Raw genomic sequence first — 27,095 nt, 5'->3', positions numbered from 1 at the left:
TGGATCTAGTTTGTTGAAGCTTTAAAAATGACTTTAAAAGCTGACATGATCAGATTCTTAGGCTAGTAAAGTCAATTTGCTACAATTTGTTACAGAGGCTATGACACTGCCTTTATTTACGGACTTGCTTCCTGTAACATTACTGGAGACTATGAAAAGTCAACTTAGGGCAGGCTGCCCATTTTCTCCCAATAGTTCTTGGTATTTAAAAATCAGATATGAGAATATGGGAAGACGCAAAATAATATTTACTGTGATTTATTTATGCTTATATACTATACTTTCTGTAATGAAATTCTGAATAGAATATTAAAACTTACTATATCTAAGAATGTCTCCCCAAAGTACTTTAAAACAAAACTCCACTCTGCGGCCAGCGAATGCCCCATCTCTTTTCCACTTACAGTGTCACAACATCAGAACATATGAGAAGCCATTCTAATAAGAAGTTTTTGTTTTTGTTTTTGTTTTTAAATTTGAAAAACCACGGATCAGGAAATATCTACAATACTTTTCAGAACCTGAGTTGTCACATCACCTTCAGGATGTTTTCTTTTCATTAATGCCATGTGACAATAAAAGATAACCACAATTTAATATAAATAATAGTTCTGTTAAAATTCTGATCTCAACTTAACTATTGTTAGTTTACAAATAAAAAGGTAGATATCATAAATTAGGGTAAGCAAAGCATGCAAATCTAAAGAATCTATATCTGAATTCCTAGATTAGCATTAAAACCAATCACCGCAACAAATACCTCAACAGTATGCCTCGTGTGGAGAAAGGAAGCCATACTGAACATTCAATGCCACAACTGTAAGGTTTTCGGAGAAGCACCTGTGGCAGTTTCAGCAGTTTCTATATGGAATGCTCCCCCTTTCTAGGATTACTTGAAAAAACCAAGTCAATTCGAATTACGTAGCTGTAAAACATTGACATGTGTAGTTTTTACAGATTCAGAATCTTCTGTGTGATTCAAAACGGGCAATGGTTCATAAAACAGGAAACTTAAATAATAAGGGATCACATATTTGCAGGCAACATTTGGATTAAAAATACATATACATACATGAGGTGCAGAAGCACATTTACTGAGCGCAGGCCATTGTCATGTGACCACCTTGACCAAGAGCTACTGCTCTAAAACACTGCCTTTTCAATTACCTCTAGTAATTTTCAGCATGAAGCCAACTTAATTAGGTCAGTATTTCAACAAAAGTTTAATAGTATGGACTAAAAACCATTAACTCACGATTCTGGTTACTTTAAAATTTGGTATGCTGTATCTCAAATACATTAGTAACTATTCCTAGATGGAAATAAGCAAATACAGGGAATCATTAAAAAAAAAAAAGATAGAAAAACATTACTAAATGTCTATTTGTACAGACAAAACATTACAAACATCTAAAATTTCTTCAGTAAAAGAAAAACGTGTATTTTTAACCCTTTGGTATCCAAACTCTTAAATGCACAATTATGAAGACTTTCTTAAATATATTCTTCAGGTAACAATAGGAAGAAACTATTTTTTAAAGTTTCTACTTGAATAAATTTGGTGCCAAGTTTTCATTTCAAGTTCAACATTATTGAGGATGGTTTTATGTTGCAACAGAACCCCAATTATGTTTGCATTCATAAAATGTAAGAGCTTCATTCAAAGAGTCTGACAAAAAAATTCAACATGCTCCCACCTATAATTTAGCAAAAGAAAGATACTTGAACTTAGAAGTCATTGGTTTTATTTGAAAGCACTATTTATAAAAAAGCAATGGCTAAACAAACATTAAAACCTATATATTTTATATATATATAAAATGGAACCACTATGCTGTGCATCAGAAATTAATACAACACTGTTAAATCGGCTATACTTCAATAAAAATAAATAAATAAAACAAACAAAAAGCCTATATATTGTTCGAGCTGTTATGAAAAATAATCAAAATCCAAAACTAAACGTCAAAAGCTCTGGAATGTTGTCAGCCCACTATCTACCTCTCCTGTCCTGCAGACAGAACTTTAACAGCTATCTCAGGAAATAACCCCTCCACCTTGCCTGTGACCATTTAATAAAAAGAAAAAAGAGCCTTGGAACTATCGTAGTGACAAGCAGGTCAGGGAGGCAACACAAGAAGTCAGGACTGGAAGGCAGAGGATCCGAGACCAGAAACTATGAACTTAGAGTTACACTTCGGATAAACTTCATGGTCGGACTATTATTCTGAAGGGCAAACAGAGAAACAAATGAACAGAAACCACAAATTTCAAACATGAATAAATGTCTAATAAAGTAAATCTGGGTTACAATTTGCTAAGGGCAAAAGCTGCACACCGACTTCTGACACCAGTATTAAATATGCTCATCGCATGATTTGCCCTAATGAAAATTTTGCTTCCAGATAGAGCTCTATGGGTAAGCAAATAAAGGTGGATCATAAATATGCACCAAACTACAGCAATTCTATTTCAGTTAAGAATTTCTAAGAGTTCAACAAATTACTTTTTTTTTTGCAACATTAAAAAAAAGTCTATTAAGATCACATTTTCAAACTTTTGTTATTACAGCCAATTGTGTCTGTTTTCTAAATTAGGCAAGAAAGATTTTTTCCAGAGTGAGTCACTGAACTTGCTTATACAAGGCTATAGATGCTTCAGCAGCTATCTGATGGTCACAGCTAAGTTCCTCTTGAGAACAAAACAATTAAGTTAAAATACATGTAGCCTATTGGAAGATCTGGCTACCAGAGTCAGTGGCTTCTACAGAAACGCTCTCCTACAGAAAGCTAAGGGACTTTGTCACAACCTATTAAAACACTGGCACCTGTACAATGCGATATTAAAATGGACTAGCAAGTTGGCCTTAGATGCGAGCAATTCTGTACCTCTAAATCCTGCTAAATCCCTTCATTCCTACCCTGAGGCATAAAAAAATCCACTTTAATATCTGGTTGATATGGAAACATTTCCCACTTTATCTCTCAAGAAAATAAAGAAACCAAAATCAATGAGTGCCAGAATACTAAAAGTAAAGATAGCCCAAGGCTGGAAATCTGCACTTTACAATGTTAGGAGTAATAGGTCATCTTAACTATCAGACAGCAAGTTTTAAAAGACTTTCTCCAAAATCACATTAAGACTTAATTTTACATTGTTCCTTATTTGATCATTCAGAAGAAGACTAAGGCAACAACTTTTCCGTCTTAGTATATGCCCTTCTTCTAATCAAAAAGTCTACGTGTGGAGCATCCTGGCTGCAATGACGCAAAGTTAAGGATGATGACAGTTCAACTTATGAAAACCCCATAACTGGGAAAAAACGAGAATGGGAAGTGTCTGCAGGGATTTAGATACTTAAAGTCTGCATACACTTAGTCTGGTTGCAGAACTGACATCTAATCCTGTGTGTTTTTATTTTTAGATGTGGCCAATCTCAAATCTAATGGCCAACAGCAATGACAATCATATAAGCAGAAACAAAACCTCACATGAAAAAGAAAACTTGGCACCAAAACTCAAGATGTAAAATAAGAGAAGAAAAAGAAACTCCATCAACATACTCACGTGTGGTGCTAGAAAATGTGCTACGGTGCACAGCAGCTGACATGCGTTATCTTACAGATGCAGCCTACATTGACAAGTAGGTTATGTAACAGACCATTCTAGCCACGGGCGCCTGGTACACTTGCCCTCACCATTACCTACCCCATGACCCAAAAAGCAGCAACTTCAGATTTTAGCCAGTTTATGTAGCAAATATATAAAAAGCAAATTAGAAATTAACAACAAAATTATTAATTACCACCAAGTGTGATAAAATATTGATATGAGACAGCTTTTAATCTATTCACAGGAAAAGGAAAAATTTCTATTATCTCCTGAATACTACAGAGTGTAATATTAAAATGAATAATGTGGCTCATTCTGAACTGGAAAAAAAAAATACATAACTTTAAGTAAATAAATTAATTGTGTCCCTTGATGATCTTAAAAGAAAAAGAGATTTTATTTGCTAGGACTACACTTTACCATACAAGCAGCATTATAGGAAATAAGTAAAAGAGATCTAAGTACCATAATTTGGGGTAATCAAATTACTGGTAGACTAAAAGTGCTAACTATAAAAATGTGCAGGACACGAGATATTAAAAAGCAATTTACAGTTTACCTTACTGGCAAGACTGACATTTTATCCAGATGTTAAAACTAAATAACCAAACATACAACAGCAATAAAGAATAATTACTGGTGCTCTACCTCCAGGACAAAGACTGATCATTTAAAGAATCGCTTTTGGCTAGGTGGCTCAGGCTAAATGCTTCTTCTAAAAAATATCTGAAAGTTCAGTCAAGGGAAATCACCATATGCAGGGTCTTGAGGGAGTGGCTCTTATACTGAGAAGGAAAAACAAACTGGCACTCGAGGCCATGCTCAGTCACACTTGGTGGAAAAGAGACACTCGAGGGTCCTGTAACAAGGACAGAATTGTAAATAAAATGATCTCATTTTAAAAAGACACCTACTAAAAAAAGGACATAGCAGAAGAAAGATATTTATTGGTTCAAAGGATTAAGCTATCCATTAAACGTGAATAAAACTAACATTTTTGTAATGAAATGCTCAGGACCAATTATTGTTCAGAAAAATAAGTCACTGAAAAGATCAACTTCTAATTACTCATTATTTCAATAAATGACAATTAAGGAATTTACTCAATTATTTTATGACTCTGTATTTTACAATCAAAGCTTCTGTTATTAAAATTAAAGATTTGAGTTTTTAATCTAAAGACAGCTAAGAAACAGGTATCTACAATTGCTTTAAAAGCAATCTACTGAGAATCATCTCAATGTTTTTTAAGTTGTATAATATATATTCACACTATCAATTGTTTTTAATTACCTTAAGTCATAACTTCATATGAAGTCACAAGGTTCCCTGCCATGTAACATTTAATACAGGTCATATATTTATAACACTAAATCGCTATGTAAGTAAATGATCCAAGCCCAAACCAGTATCCGATCTTAACAACAATACTGAATGAAACAGAAGCTCAGATACTAAGAGCCTGATGACAGCCCCTGGTCTTAGACAGGCCTTGCATTAACCTACATGGTTTTGCTGTCCAGGATCTATTTTCAGTATTTATCATAATACAGAGTCAAAGCAATGAAGTGGAAACCAAAGGGTTAAACTAAGTTTTGTGGGTTTTGTTTCTCCCAAAGTCTAAATTTTCACATTTCCAATGAGAATAAAGTGGTCTGTAATTAATTTTTATGAAATATTTAAGACACTCAAGGTAAAACAAAAAAGCTGGTATTATCGTAGTTATTCTGGTTACTATAGCTCTACAGCTTACACTCAACATTTAAGGGTGAATACCGCATCCATTTTGTTAATGCTGTGAACTGCAGAAGAAAAATTTTTATAATAAATCTTCAAGAGAAAGTTAATACAAATAAATTTAATACCTAAAATAAATGAATAATGCCATGGCTAGCTAATGACTGCATACAAGATCACATTTTTAAATTAATATACTTAAATATTAATATTGTTCTAGCAAATCATAAATAAGCCAGTTGATGTAAACTGGCTAAAACTAGGATATTCTAAAATAATGCCATCAGTATCAAAAACACAGAATGAGTTTGAAGTTTTTAATGTATACAATTACATTTTACAGGGAATTATAAAATCATTAAAAGTCATAATAGTCTTTGAAACATAAGATGTTCTCTCACCTGCTAAAAGATGAGAAAATCAAAATTTAGGAAAGTTAATTGTCTGCAAGAATTTTTCGAGCCAGAGAGGCCTGAAAAGATACTCTAATCCAATTCAAGGCACTAGTTTCGAAATTAAAACTTGGCAAAGAAAAGTTTGAAGACTTGCCCATGGTGACACAACTAGTCAGTGGCAAAGTCAACGACGCCAGGTTCCAAATTTAATTGGTTAACTGTCCTTTCCAGCCCAGTACGCTCTCTCTGACGGCAGGAATTCTGAGGCTGCTGTGATTAAGCCCCTTTCTGCCAGTGGTCAGCTTAACCCATACAACAATTTGCTCACTAAGGCCAACTGATCTAAAAAGCAAAAGTATTTTACTAGCATTGAAGACAAAGCTCAGGGCTTTCGCTTGCTCTAAATCCTGTCTCTAAACACAAGACTCTTGGCTACATCGTTGGTTGACAAGAATAAATGAAGACACTTACTTGACATGAGCCCCATTAGCCACCAGGGCACTGATGCAGTCCAGGCTCCCAGAGCGAGCCGCTTTGTGAATAGGAGTCTCACCCTCACAGTCCTGAAACGACAAAAATGATCCCCATGACCATTCAACTAGATCCAACAAGACCTCTGCGTTTTTAAAGGAATTAACAAAGCTCAAGTACCACCTCATTCCTCTTTGAAATAGAACAATATGATGAGCTAAATTTGAAGCAGACAAAGAAATGGAGATAGGAAGAGACCAAGGAAGGAGCATATTCGCTTGAATCCTCAGCTCAAGAACAAAAAAATCCTGGGGCCTCTCCAGCAGTGACAGCACGTACACTCTGCGCGGCAATTCAGAAATCATTTTTATGATGGATTTTAGCACAAATGTATGTAAAATCCCAAAATTATTATCCTCAGACAAAAAAATAGTAATCAAGGCCTAACATCTAATGTCTGGTGTAGTCTATCCACATTCACCTATATCTACCACAGGACAGCCTGTCGTGACATCACCAGTGCCTCCCCTGGATTTTTTTATCTTGAACTTGAGTTAGCACTATGCTTTAGACAACAAGACTGAGGTTAAAGGGTCAAGAAAAGAAGGGAAGGGAGAACACAAGGGTCAAACACAGCCAGCTTTGCATACAACTCAGGCTATGTGTGATGGACGACTTGTTCAAGGACCTTCAGAAGGGCTGCAGGAGCAGCATACTGCTGCTTCAGGAAACAGCGCTGGAGGGAGCAGCGGACTCAAGGACATGACTCTGAAGACTAATGCAGTCATCTAACAACAACAAAAGGAATTACTTTACACTGTACGAATGGGGAAAAAATCTAAAATACAATTTCACTGATAGGCTCTCAGGTAAATAAGAGGTAATGAAAAGTACAGTAATCAAAAGAAAAAAGTCATTTCTGTTAGAAAACTGATTTAGGACTTTCTGCCTGGGAAATCCCAAATGGCTAATGAGCAGCAACAGTTCCTAAAACAAACACATGTCATCATCACTGGACATTGAACTTGGCAGCAGAAGACTAATAATTAAGGGACAAAGACATAAAGCAGGAGTAGGGCAACCAGGCAGTGTGCAGCAGTTGGAAAATAATTCATTCATAAACCCAGTCAGTGTTGCACTTCACCCATGTGCAGTAACTCACGGTGGGGAAAGCTGAGGTTAGGGCAAGAGTGGAAAGAAACAGTGGTAATTACTTTACAGAAAAACATAATATGAAAGACTCAACTGCTTACTACAGTGTAAAGTATGTATATTTATTTTAAAATGAGCTCAAAAGGGAAGTAAAATTCCAAACAGAATAGTCCATTTTTGAAGAAAGAAACATAGAAAATCATGAGGTTATACAGGGAACTATCCAGTGAACTCGGATAAAAAATGAAAACAAAAACAAAACCTACCCCTATTTCCCAAAAGGGGAGAGAGAGGAGGTACATACTAAGGATAAATAAAAATTATACATAAGCACTGCCAGGAAAAGCAGACCCGAGGTTTTGCCAAATAAACAGCAAAAAACCTCAAGAAAACAAAAAAGGGTTTTTAAAGCTATCTTTGAAACGAGAAGAAAAAAAAGATTTTCTATACTATTTCAAGAAGATGGTGGGGTAGCAACAGATGACAGAGAAAAACAAAACCACTCGCTCCTGTTTTTTTGTTACAGGAGGAGACCATCTAAGAGGGAAGGGCAGAATACACAGTATTTAAAGAAAACAGCAGCCAAGAGAGGGAGAGTAAAGAGCCTTTTTAATGTTACAGCTCAAGCTCACACCAGTCATATTTCAAAAACACCAAACAGTTTGTAATACGATTCTAGAACTGCTGCTGGCAAACTCTGAGTCATGAGGGAAAGTGGGACAGGTGCCAGAAATCTGAAGACAGACAAGTCACCTTGAATTTTAACGAAGAAAAACCTTGTTTCTAATCAAGTTATAAGAAACTGAAGGCACTACCAAATGCCAGCACCATTCTAGAAGGGGTAAAAAGAGGTGACTTGCAAACACTTACAAAAAGTGATACCCATGAGTAGACACTACAGACTTACAAAAATAAACCACGTGAAAACTAACTTCACTTCCTCTTTGGGTAAACTTAGAACACATAGCCTCCAAACAGTACATGTGAGCCTCAGTAACCTAGAGATGGCAGGGAGAGTCTCTACTCAACTCGAGGAAAATGAACTTAGAATGGTAACTAACATGTCAAAAGATTAAGACTAGAAAATAGGTTAAAACTAAGTTATTAAGAAGAAATGCTATGCTCGGTTCAGAAAAATAATACACAAAGAATAAGAAAAATCTGGATCTAGTTTTATCAGCTTATGTGGGAAATGAGAAAACCTGTGTGCCTCATGATGAGCCACCGGGTGCCCATCACAGCAGTCCAGCCTGACAGCCAGAGTGCCCCACATGAGACCACAGCCAACCGAGGCCCTTCCAGGAGCAATGCCAGGGCACTTGAAAAACCCAGTGACAGCCTCATACATGAGACGACTTGGGGGTGCTGAGCTGGGGGGCTGTTTACACAGAGGCAGAGCTGTGAGGAGGGTGGGCTCTGGGGACTCCCACCCAGGGAGTGGACTTCAGGAGGGGTTTCCACACAGAGCCCCCTAGAGCGGCTCAGAGGAGGGGGGAGCAGGGACGGGAGAAGCCGTAAACATTTCATCTGTGGAAAATACTGAGCTGCTATAAAACACTACATGAAAAGGGGAGTTCTAGATTTTAAAAGATCTGAAAAGCAGCATTAGACAATTTCTTTAGATCTCTCAAAACTAAACGTTATGTAACAACTTAACTAAAATTATCATATAGGCGTCTATACTTAAAACTCCATGTTAATACTAAATAGTAATTACTGCTATTCACGGGCTATCCATGTCTTACTGATAAGGAGACTGAGCTACAACCAAGAAAATGACTTGCCCGGCCATGGAGGTGAGGCGGCGGACGTGCCCTGCTACCAGAAGGGGAGGAGGAGGACACAGGAGCAGCAGACCAGGGGGGTCAGGCATCACCCAGGGTGTAACCCTTGAACCCAGGGATCAGAGCAACACAGCAGGAGGTGAGTGAGGACGTCAAGGTGCTGTGTGTGGAGACAGAGGAAGGGGGAGGGGCAGCGGGTAAGTTCCAGCTCAGAAACAGAGACGAGCCTAAAATCCAGGGCTCTCCTCATGCTGTGTCTACTAGACTGTCCAGAGGACAAATGCCTGCTTATCCCTCACGCCCCTTTCTCACTGATCCTTGTTTTAAACAACTGCTGAACACCTTTCCTTGCTTTGGCGTCCAGGAGTCACTGACTGCACAATGCCTGGCTACTTCTTTGTGTCTGGTTGTCATCCTCGACTCGCATCTGAGGCCATACCAACTCACACTGGTCAATCTGCTAATGGTAACTTAACCACGCAGATGATTACAGATAATTTCACAGCCATTCTCTCACTGGGACAGATGTGTTCTCACAATTACCTCTGGAAATGACGTTAAGGCAGCTGTAAGCAGGGGAGCCAGGAAGCCTGGGCACAAGGCCAGGCTCCTTCAGTTACTAGCTGTGACCTTGGGCAACTCACTGTGGATCACAGCAAATCACATAACAGGTAAAAGCTCTCTCTAAACAGACGGCACTGCTATGTCAAGGGCCAATTATCTACAAATAATTCAATAAACATAAATTCCAGTTAGCCCAAAGGTAAAGATATCAAGCTCTAATTAAAGCCTAAATTTAGAACTCAACACCTTGTAATTATAGCTGGAAAAAGAAAACAAAAACAAACCACGTCAATCATGGGCACTGCCTTACCGGTTTGTTAATGCTGGCTCCTGCTTGAATCAACCAGACGAGGCACTGAGGATGTCCCCCAAAAGCGGCGATGTGAGCCGGGGTCTGCGCGTACCGCGTGGTGGAGACATCCAGCGTGGCTCCAGCTCTCACCAACTGTATTAAGCACTCCAACTTGGAGAACAGCGGGAGGGAGGATGGAACACATGTAAATGCCAGAACACTACTAAATGTCACACTAGTAATCTAAATTCTGTAACAAAGATAAGTGGCATTTTCCTGTTTAAGAAAACAGTCATTCCCTCCCAGTATCATACAAATTTAAAAAGGCTTATTTAAAAGAGTATTTTTCCTTGTCTTGTAAGAAAAAAATTGGTACACAGGGAACAGAAAGTATAAACAATTGACACTATACCAATTTAAACATTTTGTCTTTCCTACAGTTGAAAAAGCCAAAATCAATGTTGTAAATCAACTATAGCTCAATTAAAAAAAAAACCCAAATCAGAAAAGACTAGATTACACATACATTCGAGGACTTGTATCAACACTACACTTCACCACTTCCACACACTTTTCTAAACAATAAATGGTAAAGCGGTTAGTAGGTGAACTCTTTGCAGTCAAAGACCGTTTTCCGCAGCCTGCATAGGCCACTCCGCACACCCTGGCACAGGCCACACCAGCCGAGGGACACTCAGTTGGGGCCCACCCTCTAGATTATCGCCTCGGGGAAGAGATGTGTGGAGTCAGCCAGAGGGCAGCACTTAGTCTTCCCAAACTGTTTGTACCGAACCTACCCCCTACCCCCACAATAAAAAGGCCTAGAATACAGCTGAGCTCGGAGCCTAGCAGGTGACTAAAACGAAGACACATGAGCCAAGACTTTGCAGCCAGGCACCAGTATCATACTAGCCTCTGGGTAAAAGAATTCATCACACAACAAATATCTGGCAAGTGCCTACCGTTTGCCAAGCACCAGGAAAGAAGTCCTGCTGTCTTCAAAGATTTACACTGTTCCACCCAGTATGTCCTCAGATCCCGGATCCTGGTCCCACGACTGCCCTCCCCCCATTTCCCCTCCCTAAGCACAATGCAGAGTTGGTGAAAAAGCTCTAACTGCCAACAATTCTCTTCCTGAGGACAGACTTCAAATGAAGAACAGCTACACTTGGATCTCTCTCCATGTCTCTCACTGTCTTCCTGAAACTTAAGCCTTTCCTTGCAAAGCTCAGATCATTGCAATCAACATTTCTGTGGGATGAACTCTCACAGCTGAGGGTACACACTGTCTTCAAAGAACTTGAACCTGGGAATGACAGCTGATCAAGAGGCACCACTGGTATATTTTAATATATTAACTTTATTAAGGTACTGAGCGAAAAATGACAGCCAATACTAGGGATAAGATGAGCAGGTCTCAAACCCAACAAAAATGAAACACCTTGGTATGCCAAAAGTGGTTAATCTTATCAACTAAGAATTCACTGGACTTAAATTTGTTACCTATGGGCTTGATGTAGGAAACCAGGTTTGGAATTCTGGAAAAATACTGTTCAGTACAACAGCCTGTAAAAGCAAGGCGTAATTAGAATTTTAAAATAACGCCTCATAAAGGGTTGGGTAACTTGTGTGCAACTGGCGATTTTCTAGGAACACAACCTGAGAGCTGGGAACAGTTCGTAACACACTAAATGCTTAGTGAGCTCCTGCAAAGGTTGAGAACACTACAGGCTTAAATTTACACAGAAAAAGGGAAGCTGTTGGGGTGAGGACGGGAGACAGGACTGGGAACCTACAGCCAGGAGTCCTGGCCTAACTTCTACCCTGGCAGTCATTGCTCACAGACTGAACAATACTTTCTATGGCCCCTTCTGTGTCCAAGACTCTACAGTCATCATAATTAAAAACAGCTGGAAACACTAACAGCTTGCGTTACAATTTTCGGTCTCTGGGGTTAATCTACTACTTGGTCTCCTATGTTTCATTATTACTCATGCCCTACAGAAGTAGACTCAAAAAAAAAAAAAATTCAGTTGGTTTCATTTTATTTTCATAAAACACCCATGCATGAAATTTACCATTTACAGCACTGTAAAGCAGCTATGGCTATTTTCAATTTCCAGAGATACCCAGAGGCACTCTTGGATTGGTAAATATTCGGAGTGACCGTCTGTAAGGAAGCTTTAAGCATTCTACAGAATGTATGGGATTGTCACACTGTGTCCCTCTCAACAGGGTAGGACTGAAATCAAAAGGGGAGCCTTTCCTGAGGAAGTTGTCCTTGCCAGTTACCAGGCTGTCTCTCCCCCAAACACGAAAGGACAAAAGATGCTGAGAACCCGTGCTCCGAGAGTGACCTACAGTTTAATGTAAAAACAGACCAGGGCAAGCAGCACTCAGGAGGGAGAGAACGCCTCGGCTAACTGCCCGCCTTGGGAAACCCACACTCGAGGCCGCTAGGAGGAGAGCAGGAAGCAGAGTTGTTATTTTTGTTTGCGGAGGCTGAATTCCCACGGGCGCTGGGTACCAGACAGGCGGGAGTCGGGGGATCGTCACTCACTGACTTGCCTCCGCCCCGCCGTCCCAACTCCCTCTCGTTTCCTTCCCTGAAATAAATCTGACTTCATTTCACCAGGGGACTCAGAAACTGCTTCCCAGAAGCTGTAACTGTAGCACCGTGAGAGAAGTAAAGCAGCTTCCTCTGCTGGTAAAAATAAGCACATAAAACGAAGCGGTTTCCCTTCGAGACGGGAACGCACCTCGCACCCCCCGCAACACTCCCGCGTGTGTCACCCCAGCCGCATCCTTCCCGCGGGGAACCTGCCAAGGGTCCCTGAGCCGGGGTCTCGGCCTCAGCCGCCCAGGCCCCTCGCGGAGCGCCGCGCGGCGCTCCTGCCCGCTCCTCCCCGGCCGGGCGGCCCGCGCCCCGCAGGCGGCGGCGCGGCTGCCTCGTCTTCTCGGAGCTCAAAGCGGCCCTCGTCCTTCCCGGTTTCAACGTAACTGAACCACCGCTGACTCCACTGAACCCGGCAAGCCGAGTCGCAGAAGCACACGCACAGCTCTCTACACAGAATTCCCCACACGCTTCTTTCCGCGTCCCTTTCCTCTCACACACCGTCCGCCGACGGCACAGTCGGAGCACCGGCATCACCTACGGCCCGCGAGCCCCGTACGAACGCGCGCGAGAAGACCCGCGGGCCCCGCGCTTTCCTCAGAGGGCCTCCCGACGCCCACGCGACGCCGGAGGCCCGGGCCCTCACCCGCAGGGCGGCGCCTCCGGGAAGCCGCCCGCGTTCCGAAGAGGCGCCGCCGCCGCACATGCGCCCCGGGCCCCGCGGGGCGCCGCCGCCACCCACCGCGCTTCCGCCCCGCGCTCCCGGCACACCCCGCGCCCCTCGCCTCCCGCGACCCCCACAGGAAAGCCGCCGAAAATGGCGCCTTAAAGCGCCCGCGCCCACCTTGCCGAAGTGCGCGGCCCAGTGCACGGGCGTCCAGCCGTAGAAGGAGTCCTCGGCGGCCAGGTGGGCGCGCGGCGTCTGCTGCAGCAGCGAGCAGAGCGCGGCCAGGTCCCCGTCGCGGCAGGCGCGGTGCAGCGGGAAGCGGAGCGACAGCAGCTCCTCGCTGGAGAAGCCCGCCTCCCCCGCGCCCGCGCCCGCTCCCGCCGCCATGGCCCGTCACCAGAGAGCGCGAGCTGGCGAGCAGAGAAGACGTGCCGGTGTGGACCCGACAGGCCGCCGCCGCCGCCGCGCCCGAGCACAAAGGAGCGAAAGCAGCGCCGCGGCCGCGTCTCGCCGGCCGCCGAGCGGAGCGCGCACAGGGGCGGGGCGGGGCGGGGCCTGCGGCGGCCCGGACGGGGGCCGGCGCCGGGAGGTGCCGGGTCTGGAGGCGGGGCCTGGAGCGTCTGGGGCGGGGCCGGGTCGACGCCTGAGCGGCGGGGGCCGAGGGCGGGACCTTGAGCGGGCTGGGAAGGGCCGGGCGGCCTCCGGCCTCTGCGGGTCGGGTACCGCCTCGGCCGCTTTCCGTGCCCGGACCCCAGGCCTGACAGTGTCCTGACCCAACCGTAATAAAAAGCCCCTGGAGCCGCAGGTTTGGCGCCCACAGTAGGCCCGGTCCCTGAGCTTCCGGCGCGCACCTCTAACTCGCCCAGTTAACCCCGTGGGGCGCCTGCGGAGACCTGGAGGCGGTCCCGCACTTTCTGTCCCGGTTCTGCGCCTGCTTGTCCGGCGAGGTGCGCTGCACTTTTGCGAGAACCCACGGGAAAACACTGAGAAACACCGCTGCGTGCAAGGAAATGCTAAATTCTCTCTCGGTGACCAAGAATCATAGATTGTTTTAAATCGATTTTTTTTTCTGATAATGAGTAATACGTGAAAAATCATCAATAATTTCACTATGGAGGAGTAACCCCTGTTAACGTTTATGGATATTTCCTTATAGTACTTTTCTTACCATATGATGTTTAACTTGTACATACTCTTTTTCTCTGTATGTGTTGCTTTCCTTTTTCCTTCTACAAAATTCTCAATTGCAGTAATTCAGCTTTAAGGTAACAAGATGCCTGGGAAGATATTGATGCATAAGATAGCATATTGCAGCATTAGTTAGTAAGACAAGAAATTAGAACTCTAATGCTAACAAAGGGAAATTGTTTATCTATGGTATAAACACGCAACACAATTCATACAACAAACGTGTTGAGTACAATAGTGAGTGAAACACAGTGGGAAGTGCTCTAGATAAAGTAAATAAGAATAAGTAGCAAATATTTCACTTCAATGAGCAATTACTAATGGATGAGAAATATGATGAGCCAGGAAAGAACATACCAGTAGTTTAAGCAACACTCTTCTTGTTTGAATCAAAAAGGTAGAAATATGCTATAAACCTGTGTCAAGCTTGGTCCACTCCAGAATTCAATTTTCTTTGTCTACACTATGCTGCTTTTAATCTAATCATTTCTTTAAGATTATACCTGGTACTGACTTCCACACTTCCGAGGAAAGAGGTGTCCCATTTTGCAGAAGGACGTAAGCACGCCTTGTCATCCACTGTAGTGAGAAGAGGAGTACTCTTCCTTAAGCTGCATTCTTCGAATGATGAAACTGAGGCAGAGGTAGGCCAAGGAACTTGGCCAAGGACAGACTGCGTGCCTGTGGCAGAGCTTAGAATAATATCCAGACCTAATTTCCAACTCACAGATTTTTTTTTAACCTTGGCATTTATTTTGCATGAAGAATGTTAAGGCCTAGGAAAACAAAGTAGGTTATGCTGAGAAGATGCTTACATCTTACATCATTCCTCAGCTAAGATGACTTCTGATGTCTCAGGGTGACTTGGACTATATGCATATTTAAGTAGCTGCACAGAAATGGAAATCGGATGATGGGTCCCTAAGATATGCTGCATGGGAATCATGGGTGTGAGGATAAGGGGCAGACTAGGAGAACTCCCAGAGCCGACCTTCCAGTGGGTTGGTCCCAGGTTTTGCCTAACTCTTAGTTATTACTAATTACAGATTTTCTTTAGGACTCTTGTTTCTAAAATGCCCTAGGGAAAAGGAAAAAAAAGCAGAGATTTATAACTCACACCCTTTGTCTTTTATTTGATGAAACAACCAGAAATGAGTGACAAAGATTCTCTCCTTGACCAAACTACTTGGGCTCCCCTGAATTTCAACTAGGCCTGGACGTTTGGACTTGTGTGTTCATCTCTGCAATATTCTTCATGCCCCATATCTGATAACTCCTCTTATCTAATTGGTTCTTCAGCCCTGGCCCCCAGGTGATGTCTCCTCACCCTGGCCTGCCTTCAGCAAGAATCCTGTTACATCGGTTTAGCCAGAACCCCTGAGGTCTAGCTGATGCCGATGGCTCCTCTTAGTAAGTCTCTGTCCACTGACACCTAGCCTGCTCCTTGGCTCTGAGTTCCCACTTGTCCATGCTGTATTCGGAGTTCAGTCTGCTCTCTCCCGACTACAAGGAGAAGGGTGTCTTGTCCAGCCCCTTGCTGTGGTCCTCACACTCACGGCAAAGGCTCCCTTGAATAAAGCCTGCCTTTCTGTGCTTTAACAGATGTCTTTGAATGTTTTCTTTCACAGGTTGAAATAATGTTTTTCTTTAACATACACAAACTTGGGTATTTGAAGATATGATTCAAACACATGATGAAAAAGAGGAAGAGTCAAAACTCAATAGTTGTGTCCCAAACCAGACCCGGCCTGGAAGGGTGGCATTGTGTTCTCCAAAAAAAAAGACAAGTGCATGTGAGGAACTGCTCGGATGTGCGGGGCTCTGTCGAAGGAATGTCCTGTGAGAAACATGGGGAGTCCACGCACTTGGTGGACCTCGGCGGGCCTCTTCCAAGTGCTGTCATCACACTAGGAGCTGGGCACAGTGATCAGCGTGTCACGCGAGCTGAGGCTGCAGGGGAAGGCAGGACCACTCTGTCCACCACACCCGGAGCTGCCGTAATTCCTGGATGTGCCAGATGCGCGGGGCTTTGCTGTGCCGGGTAAGGGGAGGGCGGGGCATGGAGTGGGACCCTGACGGGATTCGGCTGGCTCTGGGGCAGCCAGCCCACTTTGACGATGCCTTCACTCTGGTCTAAGGGCAGAACCAGAGACTTACCATTCTATTCTCTCGCTGCCGCTTCTCCCCATCCCACCATCTCCCATCACTCTTCCAGATCCACCGGTTAAGTCAGGTCTGCTTCAAATTGGACGTAAGAACAGCCTCGGTCCACGTGGGCTGCTGTCACAAGTACTGCAGAGCGGGTGGCTTAAACAACAGAAACCTGTTTTGCACGGCTCTGGGAGTCTGAGCTCAAGATGCCGGCTCTGTTGAATTCTGGTGGGGGCTGTCCTCCTGGTCTATAGCTGCCTCCTCTGTGTCCTCTCGCGATGGACAGGGAGCCGTCTCTCTTGTCTCTTCTCCTAAGGGCGCTAGTCCCTTTCACGAGGACACCACCCTCGTGACCTGGTCACCTCCCAGAGGCCACACCTCCATATAGCATCACAGTTGGAGAGTGAGGGGAGGACAGAAACACTCAGTGCAGAGTGGCAGCTTCCCAAACTTTGTCATCAGATGCCACCTCCATTTGGATTTCACCACATCCATGTGGATTTTTCTACCCACATGGGATCTGTGCTATTAACTTTTTTCTTAAAATAGATTCACTTTTTAAAACTTACCAACTTTATTCACATCCTCTTCATTAGCAAAATATCAGTGAGTTTACAGGGGTGGTTACATTTTCTCCCTACAATTAAACTAACACAAGACGAAGTTTGAGTGCTTCAGTCTTGTTAGAAAAGTGACCAGTACAAATGCCCTTAAAATGAAATCAAAACAGAGGGTCGGTGCTCCTCTCAGAAGCAGACTATGAAAGCAGAGCCCTGGGGGATGGAGGGCGAAGGTCTGCAGAAGGAAGGAGTGGGCTGGCCAGATGGCACCCGGGGGCTGAGCCCTGCTGGCCCCTGAGGATGGCCCCACAGGCCTCCCGGCCCCTTGACCTTTAGCTTGGCAACCACACAGCTCTTTAAAGTGTTTTGGTGGACTCCTTAGTTCCCCAATGTTATTACCGGCGAGAAAAGCCCCGGTGAGTCATGGCTATTATTAATATGCCCGGCCGTCCCTGGGGGTGGGGTTGGTGGCTTCTTCCAGGGACAGGCTGGGAAGTCCCTGTGTGGCCACCCTGAGGCTGGCCCTCGAGGCAGAGCCACGGTTTTGGGGCAGAGACTGCCGACAGCTGCTCGCTGTACCAAACCCAGGCACCTGGTCTGACGGATGTTTATCACTTCTTCCTCATCCTTCCTGACACTCCCACCGTTGGATTTATTCTTTAAGAATGTTCTAGAAATAGGAGCATGTAGCCAGGCAGGACTTTCTGTTACTGAGGGCAGTACAGTCCTAACCATCTGATGAAGTAACAGGAGTTAGGTGTCAAATGAAAACTACTCTTGCCCAGGAGGTGAGGTGGAGCAGAAAGCTCCCATCTCTCAGTCCCAGTGTCGTCTCTACCTGGAAGACCAGTGCGTGGGTGCCTCTTTCCTCCCAGTCCCCTGGAGCTCTGCACACCCGCCCAACCCCTGAGGAATGGGGGCGGGGGGAGCGGCCGGAAAGACAGAAGGAGGCCAGGGCGGCGGGGGCCAGGACCACGTGGCTGGTACCCCCGTCTCTCATTTTGCCAGCCCTGCCCCCTTTCTCCATGTCTGCGGGCCAATGACGGGTCAGGAAAGGATTATTACCGGGTCTCCTCGCCAAGGGTTTCTCAGCCTCTCTGGCTCAATCTCCTTGTTCGTTGAAGAAGAGAAGTGTTACTCTGGCTCGGCCAAAGGGCCCTGGTTCGGGTCGGCCTGGACTGTGAGTGTGGGCGGGTTTGGAGGCTGTGAGGAGCTCGGTTCCTGACTGTTTCCCAGTGTGCCTTTATTGCTCTCCCCGCCGCCAGCAGTTTATGAAAATTTCAGTTACCAATTCTTCTTGCTAGGAGATTTTGACGTTAGATATTTTGTTTCTCTTGAAGAGCAAATTACAGCGTCAAGGCCCTGGGGCCTTGTTATCAGAATCTGGTGCTGCCTGGAGTGCTCACCAGCAGCTGTGAGGGTCCTTTTGGGGCTTAGCCTGCTCCCGGGACCTGTGGCTCTTGGGAGATCGCCCCTCCTGGGCACTGCTGTCCCCAGGGCTGCTGGCGTGACAGCACGCTGACCTGTGGCCAGGAGACACTGCCCTCCCCTGGCCCCTTCATCCAAATGTAGCATGGCCCCTTCCTCTTAACTCCCCCAAGCACAGCAGAGAGCAGGCTGTCGCTTTGAGCCGCACTACTGAAGGTCTGGGGACACTAGCAAGGACTTGCTACCCTGCAGAGAATAGCTGGAGACCAAGGCTGTTGGCATTGCTCATCTGACCGGCCCTGCTGCACCCCCACCTGCCTCCATGGATGAGGGGCCAGAGAGGTTAAATCAGAGAGTTCAGAACACACTCAATAACCTGGCCCACGTGGATGATGCAGAAAGGTTGAAAGCAAAAGTGAAGATGATTTAGAAGAAAAGAGCAGATTGTCTTTATGACGTCAGAGTAGTGAAGGGTTTCTTAACAAGACACACAAAGCAACACGTAAAAAAAAGACAGACGTAACTGACAACTTCATTGTGATAAAAGGCACCAGAAACAAAGTGAAAGCTAAGCTGCAGACTGAAGGAAACAGTTTGTGAGTCATTTAACAAATAAAGGATTCGTATTCAGCATATAAAAAGTACACAAATTAACAAGCAAAAGACGAGCAACAAAAGAAAACAGGTGAAGGGTGTGAACACGGGAGAGGAATGTAAATATCCAGGAAGCGAGCAATCAGGGATTTCCCCTGCCCTGCTGCCTGGACCGACCCCGTCAAAAGGACACTTGGCTCAGTCTCACTGGCAGTGACGCTCTGCCTTAGGACAACAGCTCTCTTTCCCACACATACCTTTTCAGTCCCTCTGTCTCCCTTCACAGCCTAACTCAAAGAATTTGCATACCCTTGCCTCATAATCTTTCCTCCGCCTGGTCCAGCTGGGTGTCAGCCCTCAACACCTCCCTGGAATGGCTCCAGTCAAACTCAGCACAGACCTTAGTGTTTGCCGGACCTGCGATTAATTCTCTGTCCTAATCTTACCTACAGGGGTGTTCAGCGGATTGGCCCTCGCCTCTTTTTTGAATCACCCTGATCACCTGGCTTCGGTGACCCTCCAGCTCTCCTGTTCAACCTCCAAATGTTCGAGAACCCCAGGCCTGGGTCCTAGACCTTCTGTTCCTCTTGGTACTTTCTTCCTAGGCAATGCCATTGCACCCCCTGCCTTCCAATAGCATTTGTATGCTGATGGTCCCTAAATTCACATCTCTGACTGGGACCTCTCCCGCGGCCTGGCTCATAAATCCAGTTCTCATCTCCATTTGGATCTCTGTTCAGCATCTCCACCTATGCTCCAGATGAAATGCTTGGGTCACCCCACACCCGTTCCCCCACTCACCACCCCTACAGGGTCTCTGTCTCTGGGAAGGAACCCGATGTCTGCAGTGGCTCACATCCAGCACCGGGGGTTCACACACGCCCCTGTGCAGGTCCTGGTGGCCCTGCCTCGACGGGACGCACGTTCTCTTCCACCCTGACTGCCTCATCTCTCACCTAAATCTCATGATAGCCTCTCAACTTTCCCTGTCCAGCAGCCAGGGACCCTTTTCAAGATGTAAATCTAACAACAGCATGGCCTTAAAAACCTACCAGTACCTTTTCATCGAACTTAAAATCCAAATGGCACAGGCTTGAAATGTTAAATTTTATTTAATTTCAATTTATTTAAATTTAAATTTAAAAATTTAAATTTAAATTTAAAAATTTAAACTTGGTTCAGTTATTGGAAAAATGTGAAGTATGTTTAAACAATCTAAAAACCACTTGAATATGACTTGCTCCCCTTTCAAGTGTAATTACTGTAAACTCTAAATAGAGACCAAATGTTCCCAATGAAAATCTGATGCTCAACTGAGCTGTGCTGTGTGTGTAAAATGCACAGTGAGTTGTGAAAACTTAGTAAAAATCAAAGAATATAAAATATCTCACTAATGATTTTTAATGTTGAGTACATATTAAATTTATAATATTTTGGATACATTGGGTTTAATAAAATGTATTATTCGAATTGGTTCTATCTGTTTATATATATTTTTTAGTGTGGCTTGTGAAAAATTTTAAATTATGTGTATGTATCCTGTATTTCATTTGCTGGTCAGCCCTGGCATGTTGGAAGTTAATATACCATCTATCAATAAATCAGCAAAACTAACCGAGGTGCTTTTTCTACTGGGGGAGGACTTAGAGTTTCTTTGGTTGAGTACCAGGCTTGGCTGAAGGCCTGCTTCCTTCTTTGGAGAACCATCTATTCGGATCTTCTGTCCTTTTTTATTGAGTTATTTATCTTTCAATTACTGAGCTGTAATAGATCTTTTTATATTCTTGATACAAGTCCCTTATCAGATATACGATTACAAAAAAAGTCTCCTATTTTCGGGGTTCTCTGTTCGCTTTCTTCATGGTGGAGCTGTAGATGTACACTGTAAGGTTTTGTTGTTGTTGTTGTGAATTTACCATCTTAACCACTTATGAGTGTACAGCTCTGTAGTGCTAAGTGTATTTACGTTGCTGGACATCAGGTCTCCGGAGAACAGAAGCTCCGCTCTTACCGGGGACCCAGTGCACTGACTCAGCTGCTTTGGACCCTGTCCCTTAGGTTGGGAGCATTCTTATGTGGTTGAAATATTGTCATTACACTTTCAGGATTTGGAAACTGCTGTACTGAGAGGTGCTATGAGGTTCAGAGGTGGAGCAAGGGGAGGCCAAGCTCAAGCACAGCTTTTCCACCTACAGAAGTTCATGAAAAGGGCCTTGTGCTGTCTCCTCTCACCTGGGGTGTACCTGGCGTGTGCACTGATTATGTCAGCAATTCTGATTGGCAAACACTGATGGTTGTGATTTTAAAACATTTGGTGAGAAGACCCTGACCTCTGGATTACAAGGCCTGGAATACTGGGTCCACCACAGGCCATATGATGATGTGACAATGAGAAAGTCATTTAATATCTCTGAGCGCAGGGGATACTTCCCTCCCAAGCACTGTGGGGAGGATTCAATGGCATTATGTGCATGGGAACAATTCACAAATCCGAAAGCACTCTAAAAATGTTGGAGAGGCATTCTGGGCAGCATTGCTTCTCTGCAAAATTCACACGTCGAAACCCTAACCCCGAGCACCTCAGAATGTGACTGTATTTGAAGATGGCGTCTTAAAGGGCTGAAGAAGGTAAATGAGGCTGTTAGGTGGGCCCTAATCCCCTCCGACTGGAGCCCTCTAAGAAGAGATTTGGACCAACATACAAACACTGGGGATGCACATGCAGAGGAAAGGCCAGGTGATGAGCAGGGAGGTGATGGCTGTCTGTACGCCAAGGACAAGGGCCTCAGAAGGGACACACTGCCCTCCGCCTTGGACTTCCAGACTCCAGACGGGGAGACGATGAATTTCCGCTGCTTAAGCCACCCTGTCAGTGGTGCGTTGCTACGGCAGCCCAAGCAAACCAATGCAAGAAAACAAAACCCGAAATAACGACATTGACCTCTCCGTTTATTGTAGGGGCTGCAGGACCGTGTCACAGAAATGGGGGGGCTGGGGAGCAGGGCAGTGCTTCCTGTTCAGACACCGGCTTACCCGGTGACCTCTCTCTGCCTCAGCGTCCTCGTCTGGGATCCCAGGTTGGATTAAAGATCTCATTCTCTGACTCCCACCCCCAGCCCTCGATTTTACAGCCGACTTGACGACCTCAGGGGAGGACAGGACAGGGTTTTGTCTGTCCTGAGAAGAGCGCACAGCTGGCACTCACAGACAAGTTCGTTTGATTTGATCTCCAGCTGCCTTTAAAGTGGTGTCTGAGAACGAACACCACCCATGGCCCGGTCTGTGCCTCGGGACAGAAGTTCTCTCTCCGTGGCTGCCGCTGACACAAGGTTCACGAACTTCCTCAGACCCGTCTTTCTGGAGAAATGGGGCGGATACCACATTCCGGCCTGCTCGCCTCAGTGTGCTGAGCAAAGGCTCATCCACAGCCAGAACCAGTGTGGATAAGAAACCAACGTGGACAGTTGCTGAAAGAAAGGTTTTTGTCAGAAAATGCTGGTGGGCAGATCCTCTTCAGCTGAAATTCCGACAGTGACAAGACTCGCAGGTGGGAAGGCAGGGCCAGCTCCTAGGGCCCGTCCCAGGCTCTCTGAGCCACACTGACTTCATTCTGATAAACTGGAATCCAGTGCATTGAAAATTACTTGAAATTGGGTCATTCCTGGGGAGCGGAGAGCTTTTTTTCTCCACAGAGATCTTGGTGTCATGCAGGGGTCAGCTTCAAAATATTTAAGCACCCTCAGGGTTGGACAGTGGCAGTCAATGGCCTGGCCATGCTGAGGTGGGATCAGCCTCGGCTCCATGAGGGTCCATCCACGAGGCTCCCTGGAATGCTGGTTCATCTCCACACTGCCGAGACCCGGTCTGTATTCTCTGAGCCTTCACGAGGCCATGAAGCGTGCTGTGTGTGTGTGTGTGTGTGTGCGCGCGCACGCGCGTGTGCGTCTTGCAGGAAACTGCAGCGGGGGCGGGGGAGGCACAGGAGGGCTGGCTGTCGGGACTGCGTAGGCTCTGGTTCTTCGTGGATGGATGTGATGGTTACGTTCATGTGGCAGCGTGACGGGGCCATGGGTGCCCAGATACTTGGTCAAATGTTCTTCTCGGTGTTTCTATGAGGCTGTTCCTGGATGAGATTAACTTTTTAATGAGTAGACTGAGTAAAGTGGATTGGGTGGGCTGCATCTGACCCGTTGAAGGGCTGAATAGAACAAAAGTCTGACCCACCCCCAAGTAAGAGGGAATTCCTCCTGCCAGGTGGCCTTACAACTGGGACATCAGCCTTTTCCTGCCTTTGGACTTGAACTGAAGCGTCGGCTCATCTGGGGACTCCAGCCTGTCGGCCTTCAGATTCACACAGGAGCCACACCGTCGGCTGTCCTGGGCCCAGCTTGCCAGCGGCAGCGCCTGGGGCTGTCAGCTTCCACAGTCAGGGGATCCCAGTCTTTACAATTTATTTACAATCCATCTTTCTATATTTATGTGTACATCCTGTTAGCGCTGCTTCTCTGGAGGGCCCTGATGCACAGCTGAGGTTACGTTGTTTCAAAGCTCATCCTAGTGGACAATAGAAGCTTTGGACACTATTTTTCAGGCTCAATCAATGTCATTTCTTTTTTTGTTTAAGGGGAAAAAAACCCCACACTGCCTCTAACTTAATGTTTAAATAGGTTCATTTTATTTGGCACTCCTTGAATAAAGCGACTCTTCTTTATACAGAGTGGTTAGCACTTCCATTTTGTCTCCCTTCCTTGCAGCAGTGGGGAGCGGGCAGCCCCCAGGCAGTCCTGGTTTCTCAGTTTAGGCTCTGTTTCCCCTTGTGGTGTTTGGCTCCCCGGAACACACTTTTATACTTTCTTCTTTTAATGAGAGAGTTTCCTGTTTGGAAAGAAAAGGTGTTCTTGAGAAATTCTAGGTGTTCCTATGAGTTTGTTTCAGACCCTCCCACAGTTCACTCACCCCCATGAGCTCCGAGCTGAGGGATGGGCTATGAGGCTGAGGAAGGTGGTGCCAGGAGCAGCGATGGGTCCCCTCCTTTGTAGTCCCTGACCCAGGACAAATGCCTTCCTGGGGTCGCTTCAGGTGTGGCCCTCCCACAGGTGGGCGGGTGTGTGCAGACACCGGGCTAAGCCCTCAGCAAGCATCACCTTGTTCCATCCCCTGCACCCCAGTGAGGCAGGTGCTCTGAATATCCCACTTTGAGGACGAGCATCTGAACCTCAGGACATTCTGTCCCTTGCCCAAGGTCACACAGCTCACAGGGGGCCTGGTCAGGATTTGAACCCAAGTCAGAGTGCTCCAAATCCTGCACTCTCAGCTGCCACCCAGCCCCACCAGCCCTGAGTCGACCGGGACCTCAGTGAGGGGCAGCGTCCTCAGTGTCCCCAGAGGAGCCATGTGGCTGGAAGGAGACGGAAGAGGAGCGAGTCCTGGGTGGGGGCAGAGGCCGGCCCGGGGCGTTCTGAGTTTAAGGTGCCGGACGTCACCCTGGTCAGGCTCAGGGGACACAGGACAGAACCCCAGAGCAGTCGGGGCTCCACAGGCGTGTGTACATGGAGGGAAGGTGGGGAGTGTGGGTTTAGGGGGCTTTGGCAGTGAGAGAGGAGAGGAGAGAGAACCGGCAACTTTGGGGGAACAAGAGGTGGGGGAGGAGCGGGCAGGGAGGTGGGGGAGCCCCAGGACTGGCTCTGGCCCCCAAAGTCTGAGGGGAGGAGGCCTCACCTCAGAGCAGCTCCTGGCCTGTGCTTGACGACACAGGAGCTCCCAGGGATGTGCCTGGGACCCCTCCTCACCAGTGTTAAATTCAGGATGAGATGGCTGTCCCGTCTCACTGAGGGTGAGGGGGCCTTGGAGGAGCCACCTTTAGGAGGAGGCAGGACCCGGAAACTCCCGCAGGCGGAGCAGCGAGGCCCAGCCGAGCAGCCCGGGGGCGTGAGCTCGGTGAGCCGGGGCTCTGTCTGCGGGGGTGAGTCCCGAGGACCAGACCCGGGCCTGGCGTGCGGCAGGTGCACAGTAAAGCGTAGATGAGAATGAGCTGAGGGGACAGGCATGTGGCGTGTAGGACACAGGAGGGGTTGACAGGAGTGTTCAATGTGACTGCCAGGTCTGCCTCGGAGAGGCTGGGCGGACAGGAGGGCTGGCCTGGAGAAGAGGCTCAGAGGTGTTCTGGAAAGTTCTGGGGACAAGCCTGGGGCCAGGGCAGAAGCCACGGGGAAAGCATGGACCAACTTCAGCCATTAGGAAGTCGTGTCTGAAAAGGTGATGGCAGGGGGAGACAGGGGCCCTGGGGGGAGGCGCCGGCAGAGAGGGGCGGGTCTGGCTGGTGCGCGGGGGACCTCCCTGGGCTGGTCACAGGGGGCAGGTGACCACACTGTGCGAGCGTGTGAGGATGGCCCCCTGAGTCCCAGTGTTTCCTGGGAAAGAGGAAAGGCTCTCGCTCAGTTTGGCTGAGAAGGGAGGGGGCACCCACTCAGGCCCGTGACTCCTGGAACCTGGACTCGGCAGGGCTCACGGCTGGTCCCCCAGGGCTGAGTCACCTGCTCTCCCAGAGAGCTGTTCCCAGGGCATGGGGTCCCTTGAGTGGACACTTAACTTCTTTTTGTATCAGAGGGGCAGACTCCCAGCACGAGGCCCCATCCTCCACACTTATCTATTGCCAGGGTGGTCCCCAGTTCCCTTTACCTAAAGCTTTTCGAAGACTTTCAATGATTTTTTCCAGAGCTGCTAGGCTTTTAATCTGATAAAGTGTTTCTCTGTCCTCTTCTGCAGGAAAAATTAAGCACAGTGATCAAGATTTGACGCACAACTGTGGTTTAATTCCAGACGCGTGTTCTCCCTCCCCAGGCAGTTTGGCGCCTGACCCCAGACTCCTCCCCGCCGCTCGTCTCCCGGGTCCCTGTGTCCCACCATGAGCCCCTCAGTCGTTTCAGAAAGGCGCCGGGAGCATCAGCTGGGCTTCCTGGGTCAACATAGACTCTGTCTGTTCGTCATTCACAGTTCCTGCCTCTTTCCCTCACCTTCCACCCCTGCGCCCTGTGACATCAGGTATCAGAGGAGGACAGGAAGCATTCAGAAGCCAAGTATAAAAGACTCAGGAAAAGGAAAGCATCTCTCTAGGTGCCATCACGCCCCTTCGTAGATGAAGGAAACTATCCCAGGCCAGGAAGCGGAGCGAGTGGTTTTCCAGGAGGCTCCCCTGCTGCAGGGCCTGGAGCTTCACACGGGACATTCATTCCCGGGAGCCCCACTCTTGGACCGCTCTGCCCCGTAACCCCGAGGTACGGCTTGTGAGGACAAGGGCAGGGATCCTGTACTTTGACATGTCTGGGGAGGTCATCAGCACAGCTCAGGGCAGCCCCAGACGATGAGACCAAAACACGTGGGATGGCTCTGCTTGTGGGATAAATGAACACAGAGCCAACAGTCCTGAGCCAGCCCCTGTGCGGGGGTCTTGCGTCAACTTGGGGAGGAGGCTGGAGTGCTGCGGAGGTGTTTGAGCAAAGGGAACGCTCTGTCTGGGGGGACAGGAGCAGGGGAGCAGCACCTGCTCCAGCAGACCGCGGGCGCCGAGTGAGGATGGAGGATGGAGGATGGACAGGGGAGGGGTCCCACCTTCCTGCAGGACCCTGATGTGGGGAGCGCTCTGTAGGGCAGGGGCCTTGAAAGTGTTTCAGAGACTGGGTTGGACCACCTTTGATCTGCACAAACAGGAATTTCTACTGGCTCAACCTCGTACACAGTCCTCAGAGGAGCGTCCCGAGAGGCTGCTCTAACCAGCACCCAGCAGGGCAGGGCCCAGGCTAGAGCTGAGTGAGGCCAGCTTCCTGCCCAGACCCTCAGCCTGCTGCCCCCATTCCCCTCTCCAAGACTCTTCTGACCGTAGGAAGCGG

At 46.8% G+C, this 27,095-nt stretch overlaps 1 protein-coding gene across 3 annotated transcripts in view; it reads right to left on the bottom strand.

The window, feature by feature from the left end:
- The window catches only part of ANKRD10 (ankyrin repeat domain 10), a 31,281-nt gene extending 17,450 nt beyond the window's left edge, over positions 1–13,831 (bottom strand). The window contains exons 1-3 of one of the 3 annotated variants that reach the window (XM_032496623.1): positions 13,466–13,831; positions 10,026–10,178; positions 6,216–6,307 (exon numbers count right to left, since the gene is read on the bottom strand). In XM_032496623.1, the coding sequence (XP_032352514.1) occupies positions 6,216–6,307; positions 10,026–10,178; positions 13,466–13,675 (455 nt within the window). In that variant the 5' untranslated portion in view covers positions 13,676–13,831. Of the gene's footprint in view, positions 1–6,215; positions 6,308–10,025; positions 10,179–13,122; positions 13,236–13,267; positions 13,343–13,465 lie in introns of those variants that run through there. The other 2 variants (XM_032496624.1, XM_032496625.1) reach the window with 2 other exon arrangements.
- Positions 13,832–27,095: the final 13,264 nt, after the last annotated feature.

This window comes from Camelus ferus, chromosome 14 (genome assembly GCF_009834535.1).
Source record: "Camelus ferus isolate YT-003-E chromosome 14, BCGSAC_Cfer_1.0, whole genome shotgun sequence".
Classification (NCBI taxonomy): Eukaryota; Metazoa; Chordata; class Mammalia; order Artiodactyla; family Camelidae; genus Camelus; species Camelus ferus.
The sequence above is the reverse complement of the archived record's forward strand: the minus strand, read 5'-3'. Positions and strand labels throughout refer to the sequence as shown.